Source organism: Lutra lutra, chromosome 10 (genome assembly GCF_902655055.1).
Source record: "Lutra lutra chromosome 10, mLutLut1.2, whole genome shotgun sequence".
Lineage (NCBI taxonomy): Eukaryota > Metazoa > Chordata > Mammalia > Carnivora > Mustelidae > Lutra > Lutra lutra.
Genome location: NC_062287.1, coordinates 31828259 through 31842531, shown reverse-complemented (window position 1 = coordinate 31842531; position 14273 = coordinate 31828259). Strand labels below are relative to the sequence as shown.

At 35.2% G+C, this 14273-nt stretch overlaps 1 protein-coding gene across 1 annotated transcript in view; it reads left to right on the top strand.

Moving 5' to 3' along the window:
- The window catches only part of CNTN5 (contactin 5), a 1378753-nt gene that overhangs the window by 1322527 nt on the left and 41953 nt on the right, over positions 1–14273 (top strand). The window contains exon 22 of the mRNA XM_047692818.1: positions 9063–9172. Within this exon, the coding sequence (XP_047548774.1) occupies positions 9063–9172 (110 nt within the window). The remainder of the gene's footprint in view (positions 1–9062; positions 9173–14273) is intronic.

Below are 14273 nucleotides of genomic sequence, written 5' to 3'. Positions count from 1 at the left end.
TCTCCAAACAAACAAAAGCCCAGGGCCAGACGGCTTCCCGGGGGAATTCTACCAAACATTTAAAGAAGAACTAATTCCTATTCTCCTGAAACTGTTCCAAAAAATAGAAATGGAAGGAAAACTTCCAAACTCATTTTATGAGGCCAGCATCACCTTGATCCCAAAACCAGACAAGGATCCCAACAAAAAAGAGAACTACAGACCAATATCCTTGATGAACACAGATGCAAAAATTCTCGCCAAAATACTAGCCAATAGGATTCAACAGTACATTAAAAGGATTATTCACCACGACCAAGTGGGATTTATTCCAGGGCTGCAAGGCTGGTTCAACATCCGCAAATCAATCAATGTGATACAACACATTAATAAAAGAAAGAACAAGAACCATATGATACTCTCCATAGATGCTGAAAAAGCATTTGACAAAGTACAGCATCCCTTCCTGATCAAAACTCTTCAAAGTGTAGGGATAGACGGCACATACCTCAATATTATCAAAGCCATCTATGAAAAACCCACCGCAAATATCATTCTCAATGGAGAAAAACTGAAAGCTTTTCCGCTAAGGTCAGGAACACAGCAGGGATGTCCGTTATCACCACTGCTATTCAACATAGTACTAGAAGTCCTAGCCTCAGCAATCAGACAACAAAAGGAAATTAAAGCCATCCAAATCGGCAAAGAAGAAGTCAAACTCTCACTCTTCGCAGATGATATGATACTATATGTGGAGAACCCAAAAGACTCCACTCCAAAACTGCTAGAGCTTGTACAGGAATTCAGTGAAGTGTCAGGATATAAAATCAATGCACAGAAATCAGTTGCATTTCTCTACACCAACAACAAGACAGAAGAAAGAGAAATTAAGGAGTCCATCCCATTTACAATTGCACCCAAAACTATAAGATACCTAGGAATAAACCTAACCAAAGAGACTAAGAATCTATACACAGAAAACTATAAAGTACTCATGAAAGAAATTGAGGAAGACACAAAGAAATGGAAAAATGTTTCATGCTTCTGGATTGGATGAATAAATATTGTGAAAATGTCTATGCTACCTAAAGCAATCTACACATTTAATGCAATTCCTATCAAAGTACCATCCATTTTTTTCAAAGAAATGGAACAAATAATCCTAAAATTTATATGGAACGAGAAAAGACCTCGAATAGCCAAATGAATATTGAAAAAGAAAGCCAAAGTTGGTGGCATCACAATTCCGGACTTCAAGCTCTATTACAAAGCTGTCATCATCAAGACAGCATGGTACTGGCACAAAAACAGACACATAGATCAATGGAACAGAATAGAGAGCCCAGAAATGGACCCTCAACTCTATGGTCAACTAATCTTGGACAAAGCAGGAAAGAATGTCCAATGGAAAAAAGACAGCCTCTTCAATAAATGGTGTTGGGAAAATTGGACAGCCACATGCAGAAAAATGAAATTGGATCATTTCCTTACACCACACACGAAAATAGACTCAAAATGGATGAAGGATCTCAATGTGAGAAAGGAATCCATCAAAATCCTTGAGGAGAACACAGGCAACAACCTCTTCGACCTCAGCTGCAGCAACATCTTCCTAGGAATATCACCAAAGGCAAGGGAAGCAAGGGCAAAAATGAACTATTGGGATTTTATCAAGATCAAAAGCTTTTGCACAGCAAAGGAAACAGTTAACAAAACCAAAAGACAACTGACAGAATGGGAGAAGATATTTGCAAATGACATATCGGATAAAGGGCTAGTGTCCAAAATCTATAAAGAACTTAGCAAACTCAACACCCAAAGAACAAATAATCCAATCAAGAAATGGGCAGAGGACATGAACAGACATTTCTGCAAAGAAGACATCCAGATGGCCAACAGACACATGAAAAAGTGCTCCACATCACTCGGCATCAGGAAAATACAAATCAAAACCACAATGAGATATCACCTCACACCAGTCAGAATGGCTAAAATTAACAAGTCAGGAAATGACAGATGCCGGCGAGGATGCGGAGAAAGGGGAACCCTCCTACACTGTTGGTGGGAATGCAAGCTGGTGCAACCACTCTGGAAAACAGCATGGAGGTTCCTCAAAATGTTGAAAATAGAACTACCCTATGACCCAGCAATTGCACTGCTGGGTATTTACCCTAAAGATACAAACGTAGTGATCCGAAGGGGCACGTGCACCCGAATGTTTATAGCAACAATGTCTACAATAGCCAAACTATGGAAAGAACCTAGATGTCCATCAACAGACGAATGGATAAAGAAGAGGTGGTATATATACACAATGGAATACTATGCAGCCATCAAAAGAAATGAAATCTTGCCATTTGCGACAACGTGGATGGTACTAGAGGGTATCATGCTTAGCGAAATAAGTAAATTGGAGAAAGACAACTATCATATGATCTTCCTGATATGAATGAGAGGAGATGCAACATGGGGGGTTAAGGGGGTAGGAGAAGAATAAATGAAACAAGATGGGATTGGGAGGGAGACAAACCATAAGTGATTCTTAATCTCACAAAACAAACTGAGGGTTGATGGGGGGAGTGGGTTGGGAGGGGGGAGTGGGGTTATGGATATTGGGGAGGGTATGTGCTATGGTGAGTGCTGTGAAGTGTGTAAACCTGGTGATTCGCAGACCTGTACCCCTGGGGATAAAAATATATGTTTATAAAAAATAAAATTTAATTTAAAAAAAATAAAAATGAAAGTCCTGAACTAGAATATCTCTAAAACCCATTACAAATCTGAATCTCAAAGTTTGTCAATTTATTCTATAATTTTAAATACTCTAATTTTTAATTTTCCTAGATAGGAAAATTGCTTTACTTTAAAAGAAGTGAACATTTTTAATATTAAACCATTTTTTAAGAGTCAAGGACTGTAATGAACTTATAAGATATACTATATAGTGTACTCATGCCAGTGCAAGTTCCACTTCTCTATGTCGGAGGACATTCATACAGATTCAGAGTGTGCCTTTGTCATCATACCCTTGCCCAAAGCCCAACTGATCTGATTGAGGCCATAGTTCTCCATAAGACAAATTCTGCACCTTTGTTCTTCCACTAACCTAATCCACTTGCTTAGCACCTCAAAAGCCTACCATATTTTTTGATAAAGTAAAGAACAAAAGGATTGGGGCTGGCATTCTATCTCTGTTTACAGGTATAATTCTTCTTCATAGAAAGATGACTTAGCTACATGCTTGGAGTACCATGGAAAAGCCACCTTTTCACAGCCAGCACCAAGGCAGGAAGAAAACGTGTGCCACCAGAATTCATGTTGTTTGAAAGGAAGCAAGGTCTTCAAGACAAACCTTGCAATACTATTCCTCAACCTATTTCTCAGTGGTACATCAATGATGGATGACACTCACATACAGAGCATACTTCTATATGTGCTTATGTGCATGCCTCACACCTTCCATTCCTTTCTTTTCCTCTCAAGAAAGGCAATTGCAAATAGCATGGAGGACAAGGGGAGATGGAGAGGAGAAGGGAGTTGAGGGAAACTGGAAGGGGAGGTGAACCATGAGAGACTATGGACTCTGAAAAACAATCTGAGTGTTCTGAAGGGGCAGGGGTTGGGAGGTTGGGGGAACCAGGGGGTGGGTATTGGAGAGGACAAGGATTGCATGGAGCACTGGGTGCAGTGCAAAAACAATGAATACTGTTACGCTGAAAAGAAATAAAAAAATTTTAAAAAAAGAAAGGCAATTGGAATGAGAGTGAGAATTACATTATTATAGGAAAATTATGAATGTGATCTTTAGTGAAAGAACTCGTCATTTATAATACTGATTCCTGATAAATCACTTGAGAAATGACCTTGACTCTTGTGAATCCAAAGTAGACTACTACCACAGAATACTGTCAGAAAAGCTCCAAAGAGTTCTTCTGTTAATGCTCTTGCACCTTGGAAACCTTTCAAGATTTCAGCAACAGAAGTAACCCTAAATGATTCTAGATAATCCTGGAAGGAGAGACATTTGCCTACCAAGACTTCCATACACCTTGCACATGTATCAGTCATTTACACCCTTTAAACCAAGCAAGAATTATGTGCATTCTAATCTTGATTTGAGTTTAAATCCCTAGGATATGCTGTAATCCTATACAATACCCTCATTCTGGAAACAATTCCAATTTTTTTTAAATGAGAGCAAAGTTGCAACATAGTAATTTATAATGCATGGTAGATTTTTTTTAGCTTTCACTTCTATATATCTAGAAATAGTTTTTAGTCAAACTTATATCCATTTTCCACTTAGTTCTTATTACTAAAGTTTTGAAAGCAAAAGAACCTGAGCATTCAATTATATCTAATAGAATAATAGAGGGAGATTTAATATAGATAAATTATAGTTTGAAAGATTTATTTATTTGTGATAAGACTTAGCTTTCTCTAGTTTATTTGGCTTTTGCCTTGTATGTGAAAAGTATACTGCTTTACTTTTTGTTAAAACCAAGAATCCTCTCCTCATTTGCAGAAAATGATATGCAATTATCTCCTTGCAAATGGAGCTACCACAGCCCAAATTAAAACCCAGCATTCATGAGGTGTTATTCTCCAGATCAATTCCTACTCAGTGGGATTTATGTGAACTTGAAAATTAATAAATTGGCATATTAGTTGTAAAATACAAGGAATAATTTCTTATCTTTGCCAGATGATCCATTTGGATTAGTGCCTATAAAAGTTCAACTATAGCAGTCTTCGCTGAATTTTTAAATAATGAAACTATAACCCTTTCTCCCAAGGAGTTTATTAAACCCTCCTTTGATTAATGCTGTTACCCACCCCTCCTGGGAAGTCAGATGTATAATCAATATTGCAAGCACATCCCCCATCTTACTTGAAGAACTCCAGCTGCTAAGTCACTTCATACAAATGTTATCATCTAAATTCATGAACATGGTAATGCTGTTCAAAATTTTTAATCTGACAGAAACTGAAATCTATCAATCAGCTTGTCCACTTTACATCCCAAGACTGGAGTGAAGGAGTTAGCCATGGCCTAATCAATATCATCATAAGTAAAAGAAAAACAAAATCTTTTTAAGTCTTTGAGTCTATTACACATACCACTAGTACAGTCTCTGAAATAAGTCCCTGAATTTTCCTCATATTACCTGAGTATAATGAAGTGAGTGGCAAGAAACATGTTATTTACAGATCAGGAGAGTTTCAGAAATGCCTGAATATAACAGGATCTATGAGAAGCAGTGCAATTGTCGTTCAGCTTTATCAAAAATTCCATGAAACAGGAATAAAAGGAACTGATAGTAAGCCTGCAGTAAAGTTAAATAAGAGACGACAGGGTTTAGGGTGGCTTCTGACAAGACTTAGAGTAAAGAGCCCAAGTAGGGACCCCAACAACAATACTCTTCTAGAGAAATTTGGTGTGGTACAGCAAGTAGAGCAGAAAGCAGTAACACAAGGAAAAACATCATGTGTGTGAACACAGATAAATGCAAAGAAGTGGAACAGCATGGCATTTACAACTAATTGCCATGTTGAAATCCTCTCTCCACCCTCTAGCAGCTGTGTGAACTTGGGCAAGCCTCTTGACTCTGCCTCTCAATTTCTTTATTGGCAAAAATAGTGATAGTGATAGCAGGGTTCTTGGAAGGATTAATGAATTCATGTAAAGAATTTTGAAAAACACTAGGCACATAACAAATCCTCAATAAATGGCAATTATTATTACCTTTGGCTGTTCCCCTCATCTATTTTTTGTTGTTGTTTCTTTTTAATTGTAATCCATTTATACCTCTGTCAGTTATTTAGAAGTAATTGAGAAACAAGAAAACAAACTATATGTTCCCTCCATAATCTCCTGACTACCACAAAGCTGACTAAGAAATACAGAATGAGCCAGCTGCTGCCTTGTACCAATGTAAAAACAACAGAGGAAAGAGTACTTGAGCTCTAGTTGGGGTTCTTTTCAGAGCCAGAAGCAGAGTTTGGGAAAATCAACCTGTGTACATGTCACATTTTCATTTGCAAAATGAGGATGTGGATCTAAAACATAGGTCCATAACTCAAAATCCTATACGTTCTGGTAAGCAATATAAATAAGTGAAGTAGTCCCAGTGTGAGATAATAGGTAGTGGTAGGGACTCTGGCAAACTGAAAAGACTATGCCCTGACTAATGAGATGAACTGCTAATTCTCATCTACCTACATCCACAAATTCAGACTTGGTATCACCAATTTTTTTTTCCCTAAAGAAGCCAGAAATTCTTTTATATGAAATGTTGAAATAAATTAATGTATTATTGGGCCATACAAAGCATGACTAAAGACCCACTGGCCATGCATTTACGACCTTTGATTCAAGTGACTTACTAAATTCTTTCTAGTTTTAGTTTTAAAACTAAAACTTAAAACTTTAGTTTTAAAACTAGTTTAGTTTCTAGTTTTCTAGTTTTCTTTCTTACCTTCCATTATTCAGTAACAATGGAATACTCAAACAGAACAGCTAATTCCAATCCAAACTACACATTCCGTGATCTAGTCAGTTACTCTTGCTTACAGAAAAACCTTTCAATCATTGGCTATAACAATATATACTGAACCTTCTGGAAGTAAACCGACGGATATCACTTTTTTTTTTTTTAATGCCAAAATTTCTCATTTCGATCAGCATGGGTTTATTTCTGATACTCTTTACATCCAGAAGGTGAAACACGTAAAAAAAAAAATGACTCTTAAGTTCTTGTTTGATTCATCTGCCTTCATTCAATGAGATGCAATTATAATATTAACCCCCAAGAATGTATCTGTGACATGTCTGCTTGGGTCTGATCCTGATTTAAAATCCTCAGAGCTTTTAAACAGAAATTCAGGGTGCTTATTTAGGAAATAGGTTTCTGAATATTTTTTCTTTTCCCTTAAACTTTTTTTTAAAATTTTTTAAAACTTTCTTATTTCTATTTGAGAACTACTTAAGGTTGTGCAGTGCTACAGAAGGCTGAGAGAGAAATTATTCCTTTCTCTAAGGATAAAGAGGGATAGAAAGACTTCTACCCAACCACCGTTTTGTATTCTTGAAATTATTTATCTCCCTGCAATCTTCTTTGACAACGATGTAATTGCTTCAATAATAAAAAAGCTGAAAGAAGGCATGTGGCACACAAACCTCTGTAATGCATTCATTTAAAAGATAAGCAAAATTGCTTGTGAATAACAAATGATACCTCAAGTGTGGCTGTCTTTGAAATAAATCATACCTTAAATCCTGGAGATCAGGTTGTACACACCTTAAGAACATCCCCATTTCCTTTCATTTGTTTGCAAAAATCAAGAATTTTAACTCTTACTAAGTCCTGCATGGGCTCTGCCAATGAAAAAAAAAATTATTGCAAGTCTGGTGATCAGAATTCTAGAGTGAAATAGAAGTTTCCCCAGTTTTTTTTTCTTTTTTAATCATGTAGATTCCAGATACTAGGAAGTTGGAAAATGGAGTGAGGGAAACCAGTGAACAAAGAAAATAATAAAAGATATTCAAAAGGTGACAGAACAAGAAATTACAATTTGTACCATAGCTGGAATAATGTCAGTTCCTATGTAAAGATTAATGTGAATTTACTAAAGCATTTTGAATTAACACAATTATAGCATGTGATTTAGTGAGTTTTATCAAAAGATAATCATTACTCAGTACAAACACGTACCTTTGGAAAAGTCTTTCCTGGTTTTCTTTTACAGTAACAAGGATAGATGTTTTTCATTGATAATTTTCACTTAATAATATATAAAGTTTCTCTAGGTAGATGGGTGTCTACCTTTCATTAGAAAAAGGAAGCTCTCAGAAAATGTTTATAATTCCTTTACTATCTCTAATAATGATTTTTAAATATTTTATTTACAACTCAGCTTTGATGTATAGCTCCCTGAATCTAAACAAACAAACAAAACGTTTTCAATAGTTTAATCTGAAGTCTTACCAGTGATACGGGGTTAGTATTAAAGTCTCTACAATTTTTATGCGGTAGGAGTTTTTTAAATTGACTTTGTACAGAACTGTTTGAACTGAAGTATGGCCTTTATTTTGCCATTTCATTTAACTAGTGTTTGTGACATAGTATTTATGATTCAGCAACGTCAAAACTGAAAACATTTTGTTCCTCACATACTGTGCAACCTCAAATAAAGTGCACCTCTTGATGGATGTCAGTCAGATATGGTGTATTTGGAAAAAATAGTGAGAAAAGTCACCAAGTGTAGGAACAAATGAAAATGTACTTTTTGAGCAGTAGGATTGAGACCTCCAGGGATTTTCCTTTTCAGGGTATAACTGTCTTAAAAGTCAATGCATGCCTTTTAAAAATCATAATTCCTATCATATTCCTTATACAATCATGGAAATGTAGTTTTGTTGTTGGAACAATAACAACAATAAAAAAAAAAACTAATGAAATGTTTACTCTATTTGTGCCTGCAAGGTAAAAAATAAAATAAAATAACAATAAATGGTATTTTATGAATTAATATTTTAAGGGCCAAGCATTGTGCTAAATATTTTATATCAATTATTCCAGCAAAAACAAAACTTAAAACCCTCTGAGATAAGTACTCTTATTATGCCCATATTACAGATGAGGGAACTGGAGCATAGAAAAAGTCAAAACAACTTGCCTAAATGCAAATAAATAAAATTTTTTGAAGGTGAAAAACAACAGCAGCAAAATAGCCAAGCTTGATTCTCTAGTCCATGCTTTTGATCATTATGTTAGACTGGCAGACAATTTAAGTCAGACAATTTAACATCTCCAGAAATGTCCTGGTTAATACAAGGATAAAGATCTTTGCTTGTCTTGCTAATTTTGTCATTTGTCATTGGTAAAATATTGATGAGACTTGACCCAAGTATAGAAATCCAAAAAGATCATCTTTTTATGTTGTTATGTTTTTCATAGCTACCATAGCACCTCATTTCAAAAATAAGGTAGAAGGTGGTAACACCTGACAGATTCAGGTGCAATGTTTTCATAGACAACTTGTTACCATCACAGTTATTATTTCCATTTTCCTTTGTACAGAACCCAGTGCTGCTCCCACAGATGTCAAGGCTACAAGTATGTCTGTGTCAGAGATTCTTGTTGCATGGAAACATATTAAAGAGAGTCTAGGAAGACCACAAGGATTTGAGGTATGAATAGAATTATTGAAAATAAGCCTTGTTATTTTTGCTGCTACTGCATTCTCCTAAAGAAATGGTTTGATGACACTTCAACAGAATTATATTCTTTTGGGGCGCCTGGGTGGCTCAGTGGGTTAGGCCGCTGCCTTCGGCTCAGGTCATGATCCCAGGTCCTGGGTTCAAGCCCCACATCGGGCTTTCTCCTCAGCGGGGAGCCTGCTTCCTCCTCTCTCTCTGCCTGCCTCTCTGCCTACTTGTGATTTCTCTCTGTCAAATAAATAAATAAAATCTTTAAAAAAAAAAAAAGAATTATATTCTTTTGAAATTTTTGTTCTGTGCCAAAGAAAGTGAGAAATACACTATTTTACTGACATGTTGTTCATTAGCTGGCTTATTTTTTAGTACAGTAGTTTCCATAGTACCATATAAAAAAATTTTTTAAGGTGAAAATAAACCTTTAGATAAAAATTAGGAGTTACTAGTGGATATTTACTGATATCCAATTTACAGGTGATTAAAAATGTTTTTGAACAAAAAAGTTTTTTTGTGTATTTCCTCCTAATAATTTAATGTATAAAACAAGTTTTCCTATTATACAGTCTTGGCAGATCTTAACTCTTATACTGAATTCTCAAAATTTGCTTGGACTTGGTGATGTATACTTATTTATTCAAATTACTTTTTGTCCTTTAAATTTTGCTGTTTTTAAACACAGTTATGTCAGCCTTATATTGGTGAAAATTTCATAACATTTCAATGACTTCAATGAAACTCCACATGAACTAAAAGATCATATGTAATCTATGAACTTGAATAGTCCACAAATTCAAGATCCTTATTTTTTGTGTTGGCCAGTAAGTGATAGGATTTAGGGGTATAATTTCTAAAACACAAAAAATAATTACCATCCAACACAAGACCTTAGTTCCCTTCAACTTAAATACTGATCAAGTATAGGACTTGTACACCAACATGGTTTCAGACTGAAATACATTTTTTAAATTCTATTTGAGGTTTCAAATAAGCCTGAGAAATATTTGATTAATATACTACTAGCATTAGATAATATTTTCTATGATCAAGAATTCACACAATCTTTCTTAAGAATTACAGTAAGGACCATTGCTAAGAAACCATTATCTATACAATATCATGGATTTGTTTCTATAATATTGCTTTGATTTATTATTTAGAGGTCAGGGTTATAATTCAGTATATGTCTAACCATGATTGCATGTTTATTTGATTAATATCTCCTTATCTCCCCATCTATGCTGCAGAACCATATCTATTCACCAATGAATCTTAACAACTGATAGTACTTGGCTCATGAGAGCTACAATAAATATTTGTTGAATGAATGAATATCTATGCTTCATAACACAAGTGTTGGCTGCTTATGGTTAACTGAAGAGTGCTGCTTTACCTGAAAAATTCCCTTCCCACAATCAGACAACACAAAGCCAATGATTGACTGAGTGGTCTATTGACTAAAAGAGAAAACAACCTTATGGTCCATTTTATGATGCAGAACCTTTGCTGTGTGCATCAGGACAAGGCTGAATTGAGACCACAATCCTGCTCAGCTCCCTCCCTTTCCTTCTTCTCTCCTCCCTTCTTTAGAGGTTTACCTGCAAGCACTCTCAAAATAAATCACAGGCACTCAAATTTCTCTCTCAAGTTCTGCTTCTAGGCAGCTTAACTTAAAACGACTATGTAAGTGTAGACTAACCTAGAATTCTGAATCAAAATCTGGTGTGCAAACTTTTAGAAAGGCTACGAAGTGTATCCTGGTGAACAAAAGAGTGAGGGATCCAGGCTCCTACATCTCAGATTGGTGCTTCTCTCACACAAGGAGCCACACTCAATTTTTTTTTTTTCTGCATGACATTCACATTACCACTGTGACTCACTTATAACTAAAGCTCTCTTGGAGGTCCTGCAAACATCACATAAGATTTATATTTGTGCACAATTCTTCTTTTTCTAAATATAAGCCATTCATTCATTAAGTCAACAAGCATTCATTGAAGACTCACTAAGTACCTAACAGACACTAAGCTAGATGCCAGGGATAAAACAATGAGCAAAATGAAGTCTCTGTCCTCATGAAGTTCATATTGAATTAGGGAAGGCACATAATAAACAAACAAATAATGTGTGATGTAATTTCAATTATGATAAATACTCTGTAGAAAAATAAAACAGTGAAATAAGTCAAGCAGAGAAAGTCAATTATCATATGGTTTCACTTATTTGTGGAGCATAACAAATAGCATGGAGGACAAGGGGAAATGGAGAGGAGAAGGGAGTTGAGGGAAATTGGAAGGGGAGGTGAACCATGAGAGACTATGGACTCTGAAAAACAATCTGAGGGTTTTGAAGTGGCGGGGGGTGGGAGGTTGGGGGATCCAGGTAGTGGGTATTGGAGAGGGCACGGATTGCATGGAGCACTGGGTGTGGTGCAAAAATAATGAATACTGTTATGCTGAAAAAATAAAAAATTTTAAAAAAAGAAAAGAAAAATAAAACTGAATAAGAAGGTAGAAACTGAAAGAGTGTACTATTTATAAAGGTTTGAAAAGTCACCTTCTGGGATTGTGACATTTGAATTAAAGCATGACTGAATAAGGGAGAGAAAGGCAAAGAGAACAGCAGACTCAGTTTGTAAAGTAACAGCATGAAGGGAGTGATTTGGGTGAGATAGCAGTGAACAGAAAGGGTGGTAGAAAAATGGTGGAAAGAGCACCAAGACAAGGACCAGATTATATGGGGTGTTGTGAACCACAGAAAGGAATCTGGATTTTATCCCAAATATGAGGAGAAGGCATTGAAAGATCTTGAACAGGAAGAGTCCCGTCAATATCTGACTTATATTTTAAAAGACTTTCTTAATCTAGAGGGTAGAGAATAGACTCTAGACAAGAACTCAGGGAGAACAGAGAAAAGCAGTTGTTCCAAACTAAATGACAATGAACTTGCTTTTTTAAAATTTATTTATTTATTTTAGAGGGAGGGAGAAAGAGAGAGAACAAGTGAGTGGGGGTGGAGGGGAGAGAATCTCATATCTTGTATGGATGTATGATGGAATTTGAAAATGAATTCAGTGTGAACTAAGAAAAAGAAAGGAATCAAAGATAATTCCAGAGTTTTTAGCCAAGAAATGGGATGAATAACATGTCATTCACGTAAATGAGAAACTCTGAAAAAGACTGGATGTTAGTGGAAAATAGTCATGGGTTCTGTTTAGTTTTATGCAACTTCTTATTTTCAAAAATAGTTGTCAAGTAGGTCTTATGCTAAGAAAAAGGGTAAAGATGGAGATTTAGCTCCAAGGAATCATCAGTATACAAATGACTTTTATGTATATACTGGTTGAAATCACTGAATATTGATAAAGAAGATGTTTCAGAATTGAGCCCTATGATGCCTAAACATTTGGAATTCAAGAAAGAAAGGGAGTTTGGCCAAAGAAAATAAAAGGAGACACTGAAGAAATTCAGAAGCTAAGAGAAGAATTGCTCTACTGAGTAAAATTCTTCTGAGAAATTCAGAAAGATGAAGCCTACGTCTCTACAAAACAGATATGGCAATACAGAGATCCTAGTGACCCTGGTGAGAGTTTTATGGAATGCTGTGATCAAGGCTTAACTAGAGATCAGAAGCAAAACCACTCAAGAGTAACACTCAAGGGTCAAAGCACAACATTTTCGCTAGATGTATACCATTTAAAATGGAAACATATCCAAAAAACTGGAATATCCTTAAAAATAGAATGCTAATAGAAATAAACCAAATTCTGGAATAATCATCACAATGACTGCATTTTTAAATTCAAATAAATTAACACAAATTTGAACAACTATTTTTATACTTAGAAACACAGAATCCATGGGCACAGTAACCTTTATACCATTTTATAGTGCTTTATAATTTGTTTTTAAAAATATGGCATCTTGTCAAATCAAAAAACCTACAATAGGTACACAAAAAAATAGAAAGAAATCTAAGCATAACACTAAAAAAAACTCATCAAAAAGCAAGAGAAGAAAGCAACAGAGAAGAACTGCAAAAACAAGGAGAAAACAATTAACAGAGTGCCAATAGCCACATACCCCTTAATAGTTACTTTAAATGTAAATGGACTAAATGCTCCAATCAAAAGAATTGAAACAAAAAAACAAAAAAACAAGAACCTTCTATATGCTGCCTAAAAAGACACTCATTTCAGACCCAAGGACACATACAGATTGAAAGTGAAGGGCTAAGAAAATATATAGCATGCAGATTGAAGCAAAAAGAAAAATAACATAGCAGTAGACTTTAAAGCAAGAAACAAAGAAGGACACTACATAATGATAAAGGGAACAATCTAACAAGAGAATATAACAATTGTAAATATTTATGCACCCAACATAGAAGCACTTAAATACATAAAGCAACTATTAACAGACATAAAGGAAGAAAGTGGCAATAATACAATAAGAGTAGGGGACTTTAACACCCCATGTGTATCAGTGGATAGATCATCCAGAAAGTAAATCAACAAGAAAACAGCAGCTCCAAATGACACATTGGACCAGATGGATCTAACAAATATATTCAGTACATTCCAACCAAAAACAGCAGAAGTGCACATATTCAAGTATACATGGAACATTTTCTAGAATAAATCACATTTTAGGTTGCAAAATAAGTCTCAATAAATTAAAAAAGATTGAAATCATATCATGCATCTTTTCTGACCACAACATAAGAAATCATGAGAAAAAATCTGGAAAGAACACGGATAAATGGAAGCTAAATAACATGCCACAAAACAATGGCTGGGTCAACCAAGAAAGCAAAGAGGAAATTCAAAATTGCACAGATACAAATGAAAATAAATACACAATAGTCCAAAATCTCTGAGATGAATCGAAAACTGTCCTAAGAGGGAAGATTATAGTAATCAGGCCTACCTCACGAAGCAAGAAAACTCTCAAACAACCTAACCTTATACACAAAGGAACAAAAAAAAGAGCAAAGCTCCAAGCCAGCAGAAGAAAGGAAATAATAAAAATTAGCAGGAAAAATGTCATCTTTTTACCAAATTTATTTATTCGATATA